The sequence below is a fragment of the Indicator indicator genome, chromosome 22 (assembly GCF_027791375.1).
Source record: "Indicator indicator isolate 239-I01 chromosome 22, UM_Iind_1.1, whole genome shotgun sequence".
NCBI lineage: Eukaryota > Metazoa > Chordata > Aves > Piciformes > Indicatoridae > Indicator > Indicator indicator.
Window position 1 is genome coordinate 11882145 of NC_072031.1, and position 19944 is coordinate 11902088.

The window sequence follows — 19944 nt, forward strand, 5'->3', positions numbered from 1 at the left end:
ACACCTGAAGCTGCCTTCTGGAGAAGTGTTTTGTCATCAAAAATGACAATGGCAGAAGTTTGGAAAGGGATATGGAAGCACTGCTATGAGGTGAGACACACAAATACTGGCTTGGATAACAGAGGGCAAAAGAAAGAACAGCCAGAAAAGCAGATAGAAGAGCCTAGTACACCACTGGCACATCCAGCAGAAGAAAGGTCAAAGTGGTACCTTGAATTCCATTTCTGCATACTGGGACTCCTTCCGCTCCTGCATCAGACCCAGACAGAAGGCCTGGAAGTTGATCTCATGTTTGGTCTGTTTGATGATCTCTCGCAGCAGAGCCCGGGAAGCCCGCAGGTAATCGTCCTTAGTAGTCAGAAGATCCTGGAACACCATTGCTAGGTACTGAGGCCAAAGAGGAAGAGACGACTTTCAGTGCAATACATCTGCATCCACAAAATGAGAAGACCCAAGGAAACAACAGCTGTCCCCCAGACACTCTAGCAGCTGTAATGACGTAGCTCTTGTGAAAGAAAATTCATTATCACAGGGTTGGTCACCCCAAGGGTGGGAGTTGGAAAATGCCCATGCCCATTTATTCTTAACAAGTGCAGTAATAAAACTTAGAAACACTATGATGCAGGTCACAGAGTGGCCCATGGCAAGATTTTATCTGAGCCTCAAGTCAACCAAATCTCTTGGGAGGGGTCCTGGGATCACTGTCACTCACACAAGACACTACACCTACCTTTGGTGCTTGCTCTGAGCTATGCTGAAGCACAGTATAGAGGATCTGCATGTTGTTGGGATTTCTTGCATTTGATAGCTCGTTGAAAATCACAAACTTAATCGTGGTGCCCAGGTTATCCCTATGTGCATTCAGCAGCTCTCTGCAAGGCAAGACCAAAGTTATCAGAGCTGAAGTTCCATTGCAGCTAGACTCAACTGTTTTGATTTCTTTTTGAAGTACTGAACCCACAAAAGAGGATGGAGCAGCACCTATGTCCAGCAATATCCAAGGAATACTGAAAGACTCCCAAGCCAATGAAATTCATTTAAATGTTACACAGAACACCCCATGGTCCCAGTTGGTATTTAAAACCACTGTGAAGAGGCGCTGAGCCCATCAAGGCCCTGGGCACATCTTTCAGAGTTTCTCTTCCCATCACAGACCCAGACATTCACTCACCTGACACACAGCATGTAGTGGTTGAGAAGGACTTTTGGCTTGAGACGGATTTTTATCAGGTTGGAGATAACTTCCATGTCCTCTGAGCTGTGGGTGTTGCAGTTCATACAGACTGACATCAGCAAGTCCTGAGCTGGCTTGGTCAACTGCAGGGGAAGAGCAGGAAGGCTACAGTCACTTGACACCACAGATCAGAAATGTAACTTGTGTATAGTATGCAGCCCTTCTGGATGGATTCCACACCAGGTCCAGAAGAGCTGTACCTCAACAGCTCCTACCCTTACCTTCGGGTTCTGCAGCCACATCTCCAGCCTCTGCACAGCCATCTGCCGCACCTCTTTGTAGCCACAGGTTGCCGTCAGCAGTCGAAGGAGGTTCCTGGAGACGTTGTCCATGGGCTGGCGCCGGTTGAGTTGGTCCCGCAGCATGTCTAGGACATATTCCTCCACACTCTCTGCAAGGTCCTCATACCTGGGTCAGACAAACTGCATTTTATTCACTTCACACAAGTCAGTGTGGTCACACTTTGCTGTGTCCAGAGAACGGCATCCTTTCTCCTCTATGGTTACAAAGAAGTAAAATCTACTCTTTTCTCCTGGAATCAGGTTCATCTGATGCTCATCTTCTAGCAAGTGTCACAGGACAGCTAATGCAGACAGGGAGCTCCCTGCCACACAACTGCAGGAGCAGGAGGCACAAACAGGCCTGCCACACAGAGGGGAAGAGGTACTGTACCTGGGCATGAGCTGGCCCTCCTGCTCCGGGCTCATTTTCTCCTCTGCAATCAGCAGCTCACTCTGGCTGTCTTCCTCCTCTGTCATGGAAGGGTGTGGGCTACTCCCTAAGAGAGACCAGCACGCAGCACACTTCATGAGACAACTTCTCTTTCTACAGATCATTCATGCTCTTATGTGCTCTCCTTCTCTCAAGGATCCCTTTCAGCAACACTGAGAGGCCACAACAAGTTGCTTCCTCATGCTGTATCATACACAGGCCCCTTCTCCAAGCCGCTTTCACAGCCTGCCCTCAAACATCCCCAAGACATGAAAGAGCCTCAAAGAGAGAAAAAGCAATGCCTGGAACTCAAAGTCATGGTTGACATGACTCCATCCAATAACAAACTCTTCTCACCAGTCAGTTACAAAGCTCACCAGGCTCCATTCTCAGATCCCTACCCCATGGTACCAGCATCTCCAAACATCACCTTACCAGCACTGAGGTCCCCTCCACTACGTCCAACTTCTCCATGCAAGAGCATGCTCTTAGGAGGCATCTTGGTGTTAAAAGCTGTTTGGATATTATCCACAAACGTCTTACAGTGAGGGCTGTCCACCCAGATGCGCTCCCCAAGGGAGTCCTCAATGTAGACCTGCAGAAGAGAACACAAACCATGCTCAAGCCTTTTTTTTCTGTGTGTCTCTGGTTAACCAAAGGAGCTTCCCCAGTTTGTGTTTATTTTCAATACACAGCTGCAAACTAAGAAAATACCATAACCACTGCATGGATGTAAAACAGAGCAGAGGACTGCAGGCAAGTCACAGAAGAGCAGAAAACCAAACCATTACATTCCAAACTCCCATCATCAACTCTCATCAAGCAACTCTCAAGCATCAACTCTCTCAAGCAACAAAGCTGATGAAGCTGTAGCAAAGACTTTACAACTTTCATCACCAAAACACAGCAGTTGGTCTTTTAAAAGCTTAGTCTTTATAAGTTAGTGGGCTTTTTAATCCCCCACAGACCAACCATAGAGTAAATAGCCCCTGGGACACTTATACCTATACACATTGTCAAAAGCATCTCAGTAAAGAGCAAAGATAAGGCAACAACAGGCAAAGGAGGCCACAGCGTTTCAACTAGGCCAGACTTTTCTTTAAAAAGAAAACAACAAGCTCTAGTTTTCTCCCCTGTCAGTACAGCATGGACTCCCAGTCTCCAATTTTTGCCTCCTCCAGCTGCACTCCCCACACTGGGCACCAGGCCACTGGATAGCCCCTTTGTCTGCAGCAGGAATAAACCCTTTGCTGCTGTCCTGCCCCAACACATGCACATTTCCCAACTCCAAACAGTTTTACCCAGTCTGCCCACCACTGCCTCAGCCCAGCAGAAGCACCCTTGGTTCAACAACCTTGACAAAGATCTCTGGCCAGTTTTCATCCTCTTCATAAGCTGCCATCAGAAGGTTGCAGGCCAAGACAGACACAAGGCTATTCCCTTTGGCTTTGAAATTGATGGAAGCATCTCTTCGAAGCAGGCTGCACAGTGCCTGGAATATCATCCACAAAAAGTAGGATAAGAATCAAGCCATCTAGCAAGAAAGCACACAGGAAAGCCTTAGAGAAAAGAAATGCAAACTGCAGTAATTGCCACAGAGGTATGGTGTTCACAAGGACAAGCAGATTATGCTCTGGTCTGAGACAAACTGCAACTATGCTCACAAGTTAGCAGCAACAACACACCAACAAGCTCACCAGTGCCAGCACAGCACAGCCCTCACCTCAATAACCCCTTCAGTGGCAAATATGTTTGGTTTGATTTTTGCCAGGTACATGAGGCTCAGGTACAGCGTGGTATCAGGTTTGGCTCTGTTCATTTTCAGCTGCTTCACAGCCCCACACAGCACACCCTCGATACGGTCATCATTGCCTTCTGCCTCTGCTGCCTCAATTTCATCCAGCAGCACCGTGGGCACAACTGCAATCATCAACACACAGGTATCAGTGTTCACCCCCACATGAAATAACCTCACCTGAGATGCTGGCAGGGTCAGTCACAGGGATTTGACCCCTGCAAAGCCACCCAGTTGCTATGAAAAGTTCTGTCTCACACCTGACAACACCCCTTGGGTATTTTTCAGTTGGTCTGTGCTTAAATGTAAATGTATCAAACACCAAAAAAACTGGAATGACACCTCAAAAAGCAAGCACTGTTCAGATGCAGAGTTTGATAAAGAAATACACAAATAAAATACCACAATCCAGACTCAACGATTTCCTCATGCAGTCTTTCAGATGCTGCTATTAAACTGCTATCAGCCAGAATGGAAACAACCCAATGCCAACAAAGGAGAAGACGAGGCTTTAATTTCAGCCTTATGTCCATCAGAGGAAACTCTTAAAGACAGCACATAAAAGTCAGGCTCCAAGAAAGGCTCCTGGGCTGAAGCTCTGGGGAGAAGTAAATGGAAGTTCGCATCCTTGCCTGCCTGCCTGCCGCGGCGGAAGCTAAGTGAGGCCTCACCTTCAATCGGGATGACAGACGGCTCCTTGATAGAGGGTGAAATCGCTCGCTTCTCCGCCACGGCCGCCTCTGCCAGGCGTCCCAGGGCGCTGAGGGGAGGCGTGGAGGAGAGTTTGGGGCGTTTGGTCAACCCCGTCAGACCCGCCGGGCCCGCTAAGGCGGCGGACGCGTCCCGTTTGCGCTCGGAGGGCAGCCCGGGGGGCGCTGGCTTCAGCAGGGTGACAGCGGTTTTGCCCTCGCCGCTCTGCCCCTTGGAGCCCAGCGCGATGAAGTCTCCCGGCGGTGGGTGCGCTGCAAGGGAAGAAGGGACTGAAGTGACACCACCGGTCCGCAGTGAGCGCAGACCGCCGCGGCTGGAGCACTCCGCCGGTCCGTGCTTGCCCCACCCCCGCCCCCCCCTCCCCGGGCACGGCGGCCGCAACCTGCCGGGACTCACCAGAGGGCTTGGGAACGGCGCTGGGCCGCCGCACGGCAGCCGCCTTCGGCCGGTTCATGGTGCCGCTGAGCACACACCTCCGCCGTCGGCCGCCCCTGCCACCTCCCGGAAGCGGAAATTCACCCCGCGGTGGCAGTCAGGAGCGGCGCCTCTCATCCCGCCCCGGGGCACAGCGCCGCCTGGTGGCGAGGAAGCGTGGGCGGATAGTGCCCCCCAACCGCCCAGCGGGCTGAATGGGGAACTGCAGCCCGGGGTGGGGTCGGGGAGATGCGGGAGACTCTGTGGTCAGGGCGGGGACTGGCGTAGCGGGGGGGCCTTCTGGGGAAGGCTGAGGTCAGACAGAGACTGGAATTGATGCAGTGGGGGTTGGAAGCGTTGAGATTGGGAGGCTGGTGGCACTGGGAGAGCTGGGATGGAGTCAAGAGGCTGGGATGTGGGGGAAAGGATTTAGGGGTGGAGATTAGGGGCTGAAACCAGGCACTGGGACGGGGTCTGGAATTTGTGGGTGGCTGAGATTAGGAACTGAAAGTGAGGAAGCTGTGACTGGGGCTGGAAATGGAGGGACTTGGACCGGGACTGAAATTGAGCAGCTGATTGAGGGGCATGGAATTGGGAGGACTGAGATCAGGGACTGAAATTATGGAGTTTTGAAGTAATCAGGTACTCCTCCTTCCCCATCACCCCCTCCATGCCACCACCCCTGTCCCCATATCACACTCCCAGGACAAGCTCTCCAAGTGCCTTTATTGCAGCAGGGACCATGGGCACCCACACCTCGACCCACACCATACACCCAGCACCACACAAAAGGCACCTGGCGGCCAAGCCTCTGCCTCACGCCCCATGTTCCCAGCCACACTGGAAGAGGGTCACATGGCAGCAGGTGACAGTCTCCACCACCTCCTCCATAGCACAATCCTGGCCTTCAAGGCTGGAGCATCTCCCAGATGGGTGGCCTCAGCAAGGTGAGGGTGGCCCCCCTGCTCACAGCCACTGCAGGGAGAAGCCCTGACTGAGGCTGATGCCAAGGTTGCTCACAGTGAGAACCTGCAAGAGGAAAGGAGACATTTTGGGGTACAGCCATGGCAGAGGGGATGCAGAGCATCTTCTTCCCTATCCAGCTTGGCTGAGCTCCACTCCCCCTGAACCCTGACATGGCAGAAGAGCAACATTGGAATCCTCATCCACCTCCTCAGCCACTAACTCTGTGACAAGAGCTGGAGGAGAAGGAAGGGGACCTCCAGGACAGGGCACTCCAAGATGGAGCCATACCTGGTGCAAGTAGGAGAACGGCTTCTCCTGACCATTCAGAAGAACCTTGCTGGGTGGCTCCTGCACTCCAAAGATGGTCAGCGTGTCTGTGGTGACCTCTGTGGCCTCAGCGCTGGCATGGAGGACAGTGGAAGTGAAGATGTTCTGCAGGAGGGGGACAGCATGAGCTCAAGGTGGTCAGGTCTACGGGATCCCCTACTCCTGCCTTCCCTACCATGTCCCACCTGGGTGACATTGAATATCAGGTAGGAGTAGCTGCCCTGCTCAAAAGTGTCCAGGCTCTCGCCATCATCCCAGAAGAGGTCCCCCCAGGCAGTGCCACTCGGAGACAAGGCCACTATGAGGCGCAGAGGATTCCTTCGGGTTGCCTCGGTGGTGGTCCCTGGCTTCTGCAGTTCAAAGACATGGGTGCTGTGGGGTCATGAACACTCAGGATGGGAGCCCAGGAGCTGAGGTGGTGGGACACACACTGCAGACAGCCCCTGGGGAGGTGACAGGTGGGTGCTCACCTGGGTGGGCAGGATGGCACCCTCACGGACATGCAAGTTGAGGTGGTCCAGGGGGGCTGACATCTTCAACATCTCCCCACTGCTGTTCACTGAGGAGCCCTGTGCAGGGGGTGAGAGACACAGATGTGAAGTGCTGAGGGGCATGGCAGGGGGCTTGGGGACAGGTGTGGGCAGCAGTGCTCTCCCCTTCTTCTGTCAGGGCTTGCTGGGCTCAGTCATGGCTCTCCAACCACAGCACAGAGACAGCCAAGCAGGGGCCACCTGTCCCCCAGCCAAGCACCATGGTGCTCCTCACCGTGTAGAAGTCGTACCACACGCCTCGGGGGACATAGCCTGTGACCGAGTCCATCCCAGGCTCCAGCACTGGTGTCACCAGCAGGCTCCGGCCCCACAAGAACTGTCTGTCCAGGCCCAAGGTGGCCACATCCCAGGGGAACCTGTGGTGGGATGGAGACACCACTCGGATCAGCCACTTCTCCATGATCCAGCCTAAGTGTATCCCCAGCTCTGGGCAGGGCTGCTCTTACTCAAAGAACAAGGGCCGGGCAACGGTGTCCCCTTGCACGTGGGCACGGTGGAAGAGGGTGTAGAGAAATGGCAGGAGGAGGTAGCGAGTCAGCAGCACGTTCTTCATGGCTGTCCTCGCTGCAGGGCTGAACACTGTTGGGTCCTGGGCCTGGGGGAGATGCAAGGAGTCAGCAGCTGCCCTATCCCCAACACCACTAAACCTCTCCATCGCCCTTGACCTCCTGCATCTTGCATCCTACATCCTCTAATCCCAGATCCCACATACTCCATCCCACAGTCCCCACCCTGCACCCTATATCCCACGTCCCACCCCTGGGATGCCTCCCAGCAGGCAAGCTGCCCTTGACCTTCTCGTTCTGGGTGTTGTGGTTGCGAGCGAAAGGGTAGAAGGCACCCAGCTGCATCCAGCGGGTGCACAGCTCCTCCGAGGTGCTGCCAGAGAAGCCGCAGATGTCCGCCCCGACCAACGGGATGCCGAAGAGGCTGAAGCTCAGCAGTCCTGAGAGCAGGGATGGTCAGCAGGGCACAAGGAGTTTCAGAGGTGTCTCCAAAACAAGCAGGAAGCTCAGTGGAGCTGGGGGTGCTGGCAGCAGGGGCCTGCATGCAGCCCATGAGACTCACCTGGGATGGAGTAATACATGTCCTTCCACTGGCTCCGGTTGTCACCCAGCCAGTGCCCAGAGTACTGGCCCTGGCTGGGGAAGGTGGAGCGGGAGATGATGAAGGGGCGCTTCCCCCGGATCTGAATCAAGGCACTGGAAAACAAGCAGAGCGCTGAGGGCAGGAGGCAAGAGCAGCCCCCGGGGAGTTCACCTTATCGCAGGATGACTGGGGAGAGTTCCAGCCCCATGGGAACCCTGAAGTGCCATAGGGTCAGCCCATGTGGTATAGGGAAGGCTCAGCACTAGGATCATCCACACATCCATCCCAGAGCAGCACTGGCTTCCCTCCTCTGCTGGTTTATTCCCATCATGGAGGCTGTGAGCATCCACAGCATGTCCCCTTTGGACCAGGCATTCAAATCCCCATCCTTTCCCTTCCTGGCCCTGAGCAGCAGGATTTTGTCTGATCCCATCCCTATGCCAGTGGGAAGCAGGATGCAGGAGTACCTGGCCGTGGCTTTGGCTTCCATCAGCCCGTAGAGGTTGTGGAGGTTGTAGTGCACCGAGGCTTTCTGCTTGGCTGAGGCACACACTGTCTTTGCAGAGAGGGAATCACCCAGCACAGCTGCCAGGAAGAGAGCACCCATTGGCACATGGTGGTGGGGGGATGCAGGGGACACGGACTCCCTCCACACCCATGCTGGCTCTGGGTGAGCCCTCCCACACACAGGAGCCAGTCAGTGCTGCCAGCCCAGCATCAAAACCTCATGCAGATGGTTATCCTGCACCCTGACCTGGCCCCAACAAGCATGCAAGGCTTGGCCGTGGATACCAGCACATGCAAGTAGGGAGGGAGATGTTCAACACGTGAAACAGAGATACAATGTCTCTTAAAAATGGTTTCCCCCCATCACACTCTGCTGCCTGTGGTGGGTCTCTAAGCAGGTAGTACCAACAGACAGAGCCTTGTATTTCGTCTTCCTCCTTACCTGGCACGTAGGGTGGGCTGTCAAGTTCTCCTGGGGGGCAGCCGTCTTGAGACCCATCCATGAAGTTGGATGGCTCATTCATGTCCTAAGCAAAGAAAATTGTGGAGCAATTTCAAAGAGGAGGTTTGGAAAATTAGCGGATGGACCTGGAAAAGCTGCATTTGAGGGACAGATGGTCCTGCAGGACACACACCGGGTGAGAGCCAAGAGAACAAGGAGGGACTTACAATCCAGAGGCCATCGAAGGGCACATGGGCATAGAAGCGCCGCAGGTTCTCTAGCCACCACTGGTGTGTCTCTGGGTTGGAGAAGTCTGCAAAGGCAGTGAAGCCAGGCCAGACCTACAGGGACACCATAAAAACATGAGTTTAGCGAGTAGGTCAATTGCAAGGGGCTGCTACGAAGAACAGGGTGCACAGAGTGAAACAGGCCATAAGCCAGAAGATAAACACAGGATGACTGCTTTGAGTCCTGGATGCTGCACACATAGCATCTCTTCTTCCTCCATGATACCCGGGAGCATCAGGATGCTGAGGACTTCCCCAGGATGCTGAGGACTTCCCCACAGACCAGTAAGTAGTGGCAGCTTATGGAGCAGCTGCTCAGTCTCTGCTTGCACAAGCCCAGACACCACCTAGCCCAGGGCACATCAGGGAAGAGCCATGATTTCTCCATGCTTCGTTTCACTCCAGGAATTTTAGCCAGTTCATTTTTCAGGCTACATCAAAAGTCCTCTCCTTAGAGATGGCAAGGGAGAGCCAGTGAGAACACACAGCCAGGGTGGACAAACTGTGAGGGAACCATTGTGGAACAGATCTGCAGGTTTGTGTCCATCGCAGGCAGCCTCCCTTCAGCCAAGAAATGGGAAGGGAGGGAAATCAGATGACCGGCCCTGGGCAGCACTGACACCTCCCTTAAGCTCATATGACTTCCACAGGGTCCTCTGCTGGGTCAGGGGCTGGCTCCTGGTGTCTGTGGAGACACCAGGACGTGACATCCAATGCCAAGGGCTGAGCCAGGCTCTGGCAATCATCCCAGGGAGATTCCTTGGCCACTTGGCTTTCCCTCCAGTGTGAGGGATGATATCCCAACCTTGCTATTGCACAACTCCGTAGGGCTGGGATTTTCCCCCAGAGCTCCTCACCTGCCCGATGAGTGGCCGCCCTTGGCTGGTGTTGAGGAACAAGCCCCGTCTCAAGGCTTCATCAAAAGGCCAGTAGGAGCCATGAGGGTTGGTACTGCTGATGCCAGGATCCTGGGGATGGAGCAGAAGGTTAGTGCCATTTCTGGCAGACTGTGGTCTCTTTTCCACACCAAGGCAGCGTGGTTTGGAGAAAAGGACAATCCAGATGGGGTTAGCTGGGGCTTACACACAGCAACTGTTTCCCCCAAGGGGAACAGAAACTTGCTTCAACACTTCCAAGCATGTTTGTAAAATGCCACTTCTGCAAGTCTCCAGGACCCGTTAGGGCATTTTGGGGAGGGGAGACAAATGCAAGAAATCTGGCACTTATGCAAGAAACATCAGGTCATGGATGGGCTTTGCCTACAACAGGGAGTTCAACAGGGAGGGAACCTGATCTTCCCCTCCCCAGAACCCCCCACTCCCCACTGCCCTCTGCAAGCAGAACCCACACCCTCTTTCCTTGCAGAGGGAAGAAGGGAGATCACAGCTAGGTCATGAGATCTCAGCACTTGTGGGGATGAGAGCACCCGAGATGAGCACCCACGAGTTCAACACCCTGACCCACAGTTCCTCCATTCTTTCACCCAGCTGCAACAAGGCCACTCCTGCAGCAGACAGGATAATCAGCACAGCACAAGAATCTGTCTGTGTCTTCACAGTCTCTGCATTTGGGGGATTTCCAGTGGCAGTTTACAGCTGCCTGCCCAGTGCTGGGGACCAGCCTTGGATAAAAGCCCACAGCAGGGCAGAGGATGATCAGCTGGGACCATAAGCATCCCTTATGTCTCTGTTTTACATCCCAGCTCTGCAGCAAAGACAGCACAGGGGGAGAGGAGAGGGAGTACCAAGATCATAACATAGCGCTGCCCATGTTTGTGGAGATCTTCCACCAGCGAGGGGAGAGAGGCAAATCTCTGGGGATCGAAGGTGAAGTCTCGGTATCCATCCATGTAATCGATGTCATTCCACTGTGCATCCTGCAGGACAGAGGCTCAGTGAGGAGTGATGGAGATTGGAACCCCCCTCCACATGTCTGAGAGGTTACCTGGGGAATCTGGTAGTTCCTCATGGCTCTCACAGTCTGCCAGGTCTCATTGCTGGATCCATAGCCCCAGCGGCAGAGGTGGAAGCCAAGGGCCCAGAGGGGCGGCATGGCTGGGAAACCTGCAGCAGGAGACAAGGAGCACAAATGGAGTGTCCCTAGATGACAGCAGTGTGTCAAAAAGATTGGGAAGTGAAGTGGACAGGGTAAAGGAGGTGAATACTGCCCCTCGATGTGCTGGGAGAGCTGGGGCTGGGATGGCTGGGAACCACTGACCCCTCCTGAGCTGGGAGGGCTGGGGACAGTGGGAAGCTTGGGTAGGCAGGGATGGGGACACAGGGAAGGTGCCTGCAGATGTCCATGTTGGGGTGCAGGCACTTACCTATCACTTGCTGGTACTGCTGGATGACCATGTTGGGATCAGGCCCCAGGAAGATGTAAAAATCCAGCACTCCTCCAATGGTCCTCCAGGTCAGGCCTGGGGCAGGCTGTAGGGCCACTTCTTTTGGGAGAGGAAGGAAGAGAAAAAGACAGTGACAATTGGGGAGCAGCACCCAGACTCCAACCCCCACGGCAAGGACTAGCACCAGCACAGCCAATGTGCAGCCTCTGGCAGGGAAACAGAGAAATCTCTGCCTTGTGCTCAGTGGATGCTAAATGGGTGTCTGGAGGCTTAAATCATCACAGCCTGGGGAGATGGTTGGTTTCCGTGGGCAGAGAGCTTGCTATCTCAAAAATGTGCTCTTTAAGCCCAAAGCTGCATCATTCTCCCAGCTTCCAAGCACATGCAGGGCTTTCCATCATGTCCTCCTCCAAAATCCCCTCCTAAGTGAATCAGGAGAACATAAAAACGAGCATGTGGCAGCAAGGGCTTTCCTGGAAGGGCTTTTCACCCGAGCAAGCCCTCAAACCTCGGCTCAGGTGGTTGCATCTCCCACGAGCTCCTCAGGAATTTCGCTGCAATACAGCCGAGCGAAGCCGGAGCTATGAGAGCCGCGGCGCGCACAGCCTCGCCCCAGCTGGCTGCAGGCTGGGAGGGACGGGTGGTCGCCGGTGCTGTCCTCGCCGCGGCCGAAGCCCGCGGGAGCTGCTGCGTTATCAGCTGGCACACGCGGGTGGATCCCACGGCCGCAGCCGGTGCAGCACAGCTGGGAAGAGCGCGGGCGGCAGCTGGCATCCCTGGCTGCACCCCAGCCATGCCGCGGCACCGGGCCTGGGAGCAAAGCTGCTTGGGTGGAGGGGGAACAGGCACAGAGGAGCACACAAGGCACTTGCTTTTCCACAGCAACTCGGCAGCTGGGTGTGTGGTTAAACTGCTCGGCAGTTGCTAAAGAGCCTCGCCATAGCCAGGAAACAGATGGCTACACTCAATAGTACAGCCATCAAACCACATCTTTCCCTTTTAAGGCTTCTTCTCGCCCCAAGTTCCTGAACCAGCCTCTCCAGCAACTCGCATCTGTCCTTCTGGGTCCCTCTTCCAGGGACAAGATGACCCGGGGTCCCCAGGACACCTACCCATTGCATTGCTGTTGAGGAGGAAAACCCCATGAGCATCTCCGCCCTCCTCCATCAGCAGGTAGAAGGGGTGAGCACCATAGAGGTTGAACGATTCCTGCAAAGAGGAGGTGCCACATGAGAGAGCAGCTCCCAGGCAAAGCAGGAGAGCCCTGCTTACCGGGGGTGAATAAACGGCCTCAAGCTGCACCTGCTGCCACCACCTAATCAGGCATGTGTCACCACTGTGAGGGACAAAGGGAGGGAAGAGGTTTGTTTCAGAACTTTCACTACAGGCCATGGGAGGCTGCTTCTTCCTTGCATCTTGGGGGCTGTTACTGAGCTGGGCTGGGCAAGGGGGAAACCACCTGCCTCACCACAACCTGTTGCACGAGCAGCAGGGTGGAGCGGAAAACACCCAGGGCCCTCGGAGTGCCAAGAGCATTTTGCAATTACTCTGAAATCCTCCCTGGCACATATCTGCCTGTCGGCCTTGACCATCCCCTGCCTCTCCCAGTACTGCTGCCCACTCCCCTGCCATGTTTTCCCACGGCTTGTCCAATGCACTGGAGAGCAGTATCCCTGTCCTTGCCCACTACACCTCCAAAGGGACAGGGAAGATGGTACCGTGGGAGAGACATCACGGGCCCACAACGTGAGGGTGGTCCAGTCCAGGCTGTGCAGGAGAGTGCTGCGGTGCTCCCCCAGCCCATAGAGGAACCTGGATGGGAGCAGTGTAGATATCTGAAGAAACTGGTCAGCGAAGATCAAGGGGGCTACAGTGGTGTTGAGCCTGCCAGAGTGACAGCAAGGGAAAGAGATTCAAGATGCTGGAATCCATTGAGATCCATTTGCCCATCAACAACTGACCCTTTCCCTCTCAAAGCATCCCAAAGACCTGTGCAGCAGCATATGTCCCACACTGCATTTACCCCAAACCCCTTGGCCCAGGCAGTAATTCAGGCTTGTATGGACACAAGGCAGAGCCCAAGTCTGACCCAGCCTGGCCCAGCATGGTACAGCCTTGCCTTTGACACCAGAGGTTTCTACTCAGGCTGTTATTAACCACTGAAGTGACAAGCTAGTGGGATTTCTCAGCCTGTTGTTGCTAATAAGCAATTCCCAAGTAAAGGGCAGACCTCAGGCACCAGCAAATGGGAAGGAGGAGGGAAGGATGGGATCCCAAAACACCCTGGCACACGCTGACAGCTGTTTGGGCACACCAACAGCTTAGTGTGGGAAAAGCCATGGAGGTGATTGAGAGCACCCACAGTCTGTTTCCACAAAAAGCCTGGAGCTGTTGGTGTCCCTATGGCTTGGACAGCCAGGGGAACCCAAAAGCAGAGTGAAACAGGTGAACCAAACAACTTTCAGTGGCCCTTTCCCTGAGCCACCAGGTCCCTTAGTGGTGACATGCCAGCGACCAGCACAATGTTTGGCTGCAGCAGGACCTGGTGGGGAATTAGGGGACCGGGAGGATTTTGGAGAAATGCTGATTCCACCCAGTCCTGCCACAGCCACAGCAAGTATTTGGCCAGCCCATGGGGCCCAGAAGCCACATGCTGCTGAATCCCCATGTGAGCACTGCCGAAAAAGATGTAGACAAAGACCAGTTATTGGCTAGAGATCTCCCAGCATGGCTTTCCCTAATGAAAAAACCTCCAGGAAGCATGCTGGAGCCTGTCTAGGGTGAGATAAGCTCTCCCCCACTTGCTGTGGGATATGGAGGAGGTGGGTTCTTACAGCACCGTTCCTGTCGCCCTACGCCGCAGCAGCACCCCAAAAGGGTCTCGGGAGAAGTCCAAGCTGTAGATAGGATTTTCTGCTCTCTTCATTGCCTGAGGAACCTCAAGGGGAACTTCGTATCGTGGATTGGCTGCATCTGTTATCTGCAAAAGAGATTAAATGCACTTTAAAGACCAACAAAGCAAGAGGCTAACGGGTTGGAGACGTTCTCCGGCCACCTACAGCCATGCCTGGAGCACAGTAGCTTTCAGATGCAGTCTGACCAGGGGATGGTCACCTATAGGATGGAGGGTGCAAGGGTGCAGGAATACAGTCACAAACTCTGGAAGGCAGCCAGCAGGAAGCTCACCTTGATGTGCAGTCGTGTGTTTGTCTCAAACTCCACATCCAGCCTCAGCATCTTGATGTCCCGAGGGTAATAGGCTTTCTCCCTCCGCACCAGCAACCCCACCATGCCCAGTGATGTCTGATTGAGGCTGTCCAGTGTGTAGCTGGGGAAGTCAGGGGGGTAGAAGCACCAAGGCACCCCTCGCTTGCCTCCAGCCGGTGGGGTGGTCTCAATGAAGCAGCATCCCCGGCTTTCGCAGAGCTCCTGGGTCACCACCACACTTCGCTCTGGGTAACAGTCAAAGCGGTGGCTTTCAGGTACCAGCAGACATTTGGGGGGTGGTGGGGGTCCAGGCCAACCCCTTGATACTTGCTGCAGAACCCAGATGGTGACAGCACTGAGCAGCACGGCAGCTACCAGTAGCCCACTGCCCACCCACCATGGGGCCAGCTTCCCATGGCTGGCAGGTGTTGAGGTGGATCCTTCTTCTTCCCCCTGACATGCCACTGGCTGTGGCACTGCCGTGGTCAGCTTCTGATACGACTTCATCGTTCAGGTGCTAGAATGAGGGAGAAATGGCAGCAGGCATGAAGGAGGTGGGATGGGAATGCTTGCCCAAGTCTCAAGGACAGCCTCCCCACTCCCCATGGTTCAGGCAAAGCCTGCCTGTCTTGGCTTTGCTGGGGTCAGGTGGTCCTGACCCTCCTGGAGTGTGGGGAGATGCTGTCATACAACTCTCCACTAGCCCCACAGAACAAAGTGCCATTTGCCTCAACCCCACCTGCTCTCGGGGTGGCTGAGCAGATCCTTGGGAGTTTTTCCCAGGTCTGAATTTACGGGCTGCAGTGTTTCTGGAAGCTGCAAGCCAAATCGAGCTCCCTCTGCCCTCCGGAGCAGAGCTGTGGTGCTGGGAGCTGTGGCTCCAAGGTGCAGAGATCTTCTGCTCTCAGCATCTTCTGCCTAAAGCCCTGAGTCAGAGGTTTCAGCCCTGGGGAGGGCTGGGTGAGGGATGGCAGGGAATACCCATTCAGTCTTTGCCTCCCACTCATAAAATCTGATTTTAAGAACCTCTCAGGCAAACATCTGCCAGACCCCACATTCCAGCTGAGTGCAGGGAGCAATCTCAGCACCTTAAGTAAGAGACACAACTTTCTTCTCTCCATTTCCGGCCCAGCCATAGGCACTCAGACCCCGCTTGCCTCCCCTCCGCCCTGCATTCTGTCAAAGCTCAGCCAAAAGGCTCTCCCCCAAAAAGCAGGTTTTATTCCTCAGCAGCCCCCCTCAGCTCTGCCACCAAAACGGCTCAAGCTGTCAGGGTCTGGCTCCAAAGCCACTCCAGAGCAGCAGCGCCTGCCCGACGTAGCCCCTCAGCCGGAGGCAACGCTGTCGCTTCCCCATGCGTGGGTGGCTCCGGGCTGGCAGCACACACCCACTCTGGCCCAGCATGCAAACCCCAGAGACCTCAGCATGCCACCAGCCCATACACCCTTGCTCATGCCAGGCCACCCTGCAGTGGTGGCATTCGGGGACGGAGACAGCCAGTGTCTGCGGAAGGGGGTCCCCAGCCCCGGGACCCCCCAGCCTGGCCTGCCGAGGCCCCGCTTCGGCCATGCCAGGCGCTTACATACACGTGTCTCCTCTTGACATTGTTGTTGCGGGCAGGAGGGCAGCAGGCAGGCAGGAGACAGGCAGAAGACAGGCAGGAGGAGGCAGGCAGGGCTTCCAGCCGCTGCAGCTCTGCCTTGCTCCACCGTAAAAACCCTACAAGGCGCCCGTTCCTACCGCTCCTCTCTAGTAGCAGCGCCTGAAGACACGGCGATGCCCAGCCGCTCGCTCCTCTGCTTTCGTGATCTGTGCTTTACTCTTTTTAACTGTCTGTGTCTGTACCCAGGGTTGTGCGACAGCCCCGAGGTGGAGAATATGGAGATAAGGGATTTTTAAGATTTCCCCTGCAGCCTGGATGCACGCAGAGGCTCAAAGCCAGGAGTGTTAATGCCTCTGTCCCACTTCTAGGACGAGAGCACTTCACCCAAAGCAGTGTGAGAGACGTCTGTGCTGAGTCCCGCACTGTGGCTTCAGGAAATTCTGCTGCTGGATAGGTTTTGAGCATACGGTGGATGGGCTAGACCCACAAAACTCCCCACACTTCCCACAGCAAAGGTTTTTTTCCATCCAGGTTTTCACCAGAGGTCCTTTCTCCCATGCACTCTGTTCCTCTGGTTAACGAGTGCATACAGCTGCGTGCTCCCTGCCCAGGCTTCCCCACTCTCAGGGGACTGGAGAGCTGCTCCGTGTTTACTATCAGAGGCTGCTGCAGTCTAAAGGTCACCAGCAAAGGACAACAGACCTTTGGAGCAGAGCTGCAAAAAGTAAGAGCTGTTGTGAACAGGACAATTCACCCAAAATTTCAGGTGATGCCCCTCCCGCCCCCCCCCCCCCCCCCCCCCCCCCCCCCCCCGCTATATGTGACCTGTCAAACCTAGGGTGTTGCAAAGACAGGGGAAAATACCCCAATTCTGCTGAACCCCACACCTGCAGTTGTCACCACTGAGGGTGAGATCCTCGATTCAGGACACACACAGCCCTGTCTGGCCTTAGGGACTACTATCTCATGCATGTCTCAAGGAGAAACCTTGTACAATGCAGGACAGCTCCAGCCACTCCTGGTTATTACCATTCAGGCATCAGTGAGGACGAAAGGGATGGCTGAAATCTGCCTTCCAGACCCGGACACACCCTATTCCAGTATCCGGGACAGTTTTTTAACCAGAGCCTGTAAATCTGGGAGTGGCAAAGGGCAATGCTGTTGCAGTCAGACTGGACAGCAGCTTCATGCCATTGTCTGGTAGCTTTAAACAACCTCATAATCTCAGTTCCAATAAAAGCCAGGGATGGAAGCAGTTGGGTTTGACCAACTGTCTGTGCTACTACCTTTGTTTGATGCATTTTTATCATACTTGGGTGCTTGTGGGGTCTGAAATGCTTCTCGCACCATTGGGGTCAGGATGTTATCTTTCACAATTGCACAAGGAAAGAACAAGGATTGTGTTCAGGGCAGGATTTGGTTCTGCTGCAGCATTCGGAGGGCTCTAGCCACTGCCAGAGGGCCAGCCCTCTGTCTCATGAAGTCTGCAGACCAAAACAGCTCCTGACCACCCTGGAGAGCCTTGTGGAGCACAGCCAGCAGTGTGCCCAGGTGGCCAAGAAGGCCAACAGCATCAGAAATAAGTGTGGCCAGCAGGTGTGGAAAAGTGCACCTGCACTTGGCACTGGTGAGGTGGCACTTTAAATACTGGGTTCATTTTTGAGCTGCCCGCTACAAGAAAGACATCAAGGGGCTGGAGTGTGTCCAGCGAAGGGCAATGAAGGTGGTGAAGGTTCTAGAGAACAAGTCTTATGAGGAATAGCTGAGGCAACTGGGATTGGAGGAGGTTGAAGGGAGCCTTTATTGCTCTCTACAACTCCCTGAAAGGAGGTTGTAGTGGGATGGGTGTTGGTCTTTTCTCCCGCATAATGAGTGATAGGATGAGAAGAAACATCCTCAGGCTGTGCTAGGGGAGATTTAGTTTGGCTAATAGAAATAATTCATTTACTGAAAGAAAAGTCAGGCATTGAAACAGGCTGCCCAGGGAGGTGGTGGAGTCACCGTCCCTGGAGGGGACATGGCACTTCGGGACATGGTGGTGTTGTGTTGAAGGTTGGACTCGATGGTCTTAGAGGCCTTTCCAACCACAACAATTCTATGACTCCAAGTCACATTCCCCCGCCGTCGCCGCCGTCCGCCCCGCCCCACTGCAACTCCCGGCCCCCTCGCGTGGGGGTTCAAAGGCCCACGGCCCAGCCGCACCCCTTCCCCCTGGGGGACCTTTCAGAGATTGGTCGGAAAGCCCCGGGCGTTGGGATGGGTAGCGCGGAGTTCGGCGCCGCACAGCACAGAAAGCGGTACCGAGGGAGGGAGGGTGGGTGGCTGAGTGAGTGAGTGAGTGAGTGAGCGGACGGTAGGGAAGCTCCCGGCTACGTGACGGCGACCGTGAAACCCCACCCCCGCTGCCCGCGCCCTTCCCCATGAATGAACGGCGCGGGCGTGGCCGCGGAGGGCGGTGCCGCGGCGGCGGCGGGGCGGGCCCGGGGGGGTGACGCGCGGTGTGACGCGCCATGCCGGAAGCGGCGGGGGCGCTGGTTGGTCGGCGGCGGCGGCGCGGCGGCAGGGGGGAGGAGGGGGCCGCCCCGCGCTTGTTGTTGTCCGCGGGACTCGCTGGCAGAGAAGGAGGGAAGGAAGGAGTCGCTCACCGACCCTCAACGCCAATACCGCCGCCTCCCCCGTCGCCTCTTCAACGCCAACGCCGCCGCCCCCGCCCCGGGCGCGCGCGCGCGTTCCCGTCGGCACGCAGGTGAGAAGACGGTGGGGCGAGGGCGAAGGGGAAGGGGGGGCTTAGAGCGAGCCGGGATGGTGGGGAAGAGGCTGCCCACTCGTTGCTGTCGCCGATTGAGGAAGATGAGGCGGGGCGGGAGCGCGGCTCCGTTCGGTTCGGCTCGGTCTGGCCGGGTCCGGTCAAGTCCGGGCGGGCGGGGCGGCTGAGGTAAAAGTGCTGAGTCACCACCGCGCCGGGCACGTGGTGCCGCCGCCCCTCGCACCGGGCCGGGCCGATCCGAGGGCGCGCACATGGGCCCCGGCGGGACGGTGGCGGCGAGGGGCGCGAGAGAGAAGTGGTGGCCGGGAAAGCGCTGCCCGCCCCTGTCCGGTGGGCCTGGACACTCTGGGGAGCCGGGGTGGGGGCTCCGCAGGACCCGCAGTCGCACCTTCCCCGCCGCCTCAAACCCAGCGGGACGGAGCGGGCGGCTCCTCCCACACCTTCTGGGTACGTGGGGCTCAGGGTGCCCCCGGGAGGGGCCGGCGGGTTCCCACCTGGGCGATGCTTTCCTCTCTCGTTGTTATTTGTATTCCTCCCACCCCCCCGCCCCCCATCACCGAGGATGAGCGCGCAGCGTGCCGCTGTCTTTGAATGGCTCTTAAAATACATGCGAGGAAACCTGTTGTGACGCCGCGCGTTCCGCCGTCTAAAAATAGCTGCTTTTGTAGTACGGAGGGAGCCGGGGCGCAGCCGGTGCCCGGCAGCGTGGCAGCGGTGTGCGGCGGCGACCGGGCGTGGTGGCGGCCTCGGTGAGCTGCTGTCCGCCCCGGTTATCGGGCGGGAGCAGCCGCCGCGGGGGAAATGCCAGTCGAGCAGCTCCCAGTTGGATGGGCTAGGCTAGGCTGGCGGGGGGGTGTCAGGGCTGAGCAGGGTCTTATCTGCCACCAGCACGGCTCCTTTTGGGGTTGAAAGAGGGAGAGGTGCGTGGTGTGTTTGGGCTGGCCCCCGAGCTGGCGGGAGGACTGTGCATGTGGGGGGAAGGCCTGGAA

The 19944-nt window shown here is 56.0% G+C and overlaps 2 protein-coding genes across 2 annotated transcripts in view; both read right to left on the reverse strand.

Annotated features, from left to right (window-relative positions):
* INTS1 (integrator complex subunit 1) overlaps positions 1–4905 on the reverse strand; it is a 29254-nt gene extending 24349 nt beyond the window's left edge. Inside the window, exons 1-10 of the mRNA XM_054391278.1 lie at positions 4848–4905; positions 4412–4702; positions 3669–3865; positions 3300–3437; positions 2381–2540; positions 1907–2012; positions 1456–1642; positions 1172–1317; positions 731–872; positions 211–387 (exon numbers count right to left, since the gene is read on the reverse strand). Coding sequence (XP_054247253.1) covers positions 211–387; positions 731–872; positions 1172–1317; positions 1456–1642; positions 1907–2012; positions 2381–2540; positions 3300–3437; positions 3669–3865; positions 4412–4702; positions 4848–4905 — 1602 coding nt within the window. The remainder of the gene's footprint in view (positions 1–210; positions 388–730; positions 873–1171; positions 1318–1455; positions 1643–1906; positions 2013–2380; positions 2541–3299; positions 3438–3668; positions 3866–4411; positions 4703–4847) is intronic.
* Positions 4906–5594: 689 nt separating this feature from the next.
* Positions 5595–15092, reverse strand: LOC128974446 (lysosomal alpha-glucosidase-like). Its single transcript, XM_054391079.1, has 19 exons — positions 14565–15092; positions 14213–14358; positions 13097–13262; positions 12491–12587; positions 11358–11477; positions 10979–11097; positions 10779–10910; positions 9892–10002; positions 8975–9088; positions 8748–8832; positions 8266–8383; positions 7778–7911; positions 7504–7655; positions 7156–7304; positions 6924–7065; positions 6629–6727; positions 6344–6508; positions 6120–6263; positions 5595–5894 (listed from the first exon to the last, which is right to left on the reverse strand). Exons 1-19 carry the CDS (start codon positions 15090–15092, stop codon positions 5832–5834), a joined length of 2784 nt encoding a protein of 927 aa, XP_054247054.1. The 3' UTR covers positions 5595–5831.
* Positions 15093–19944: the final 4852 nt, after the last annotated feature.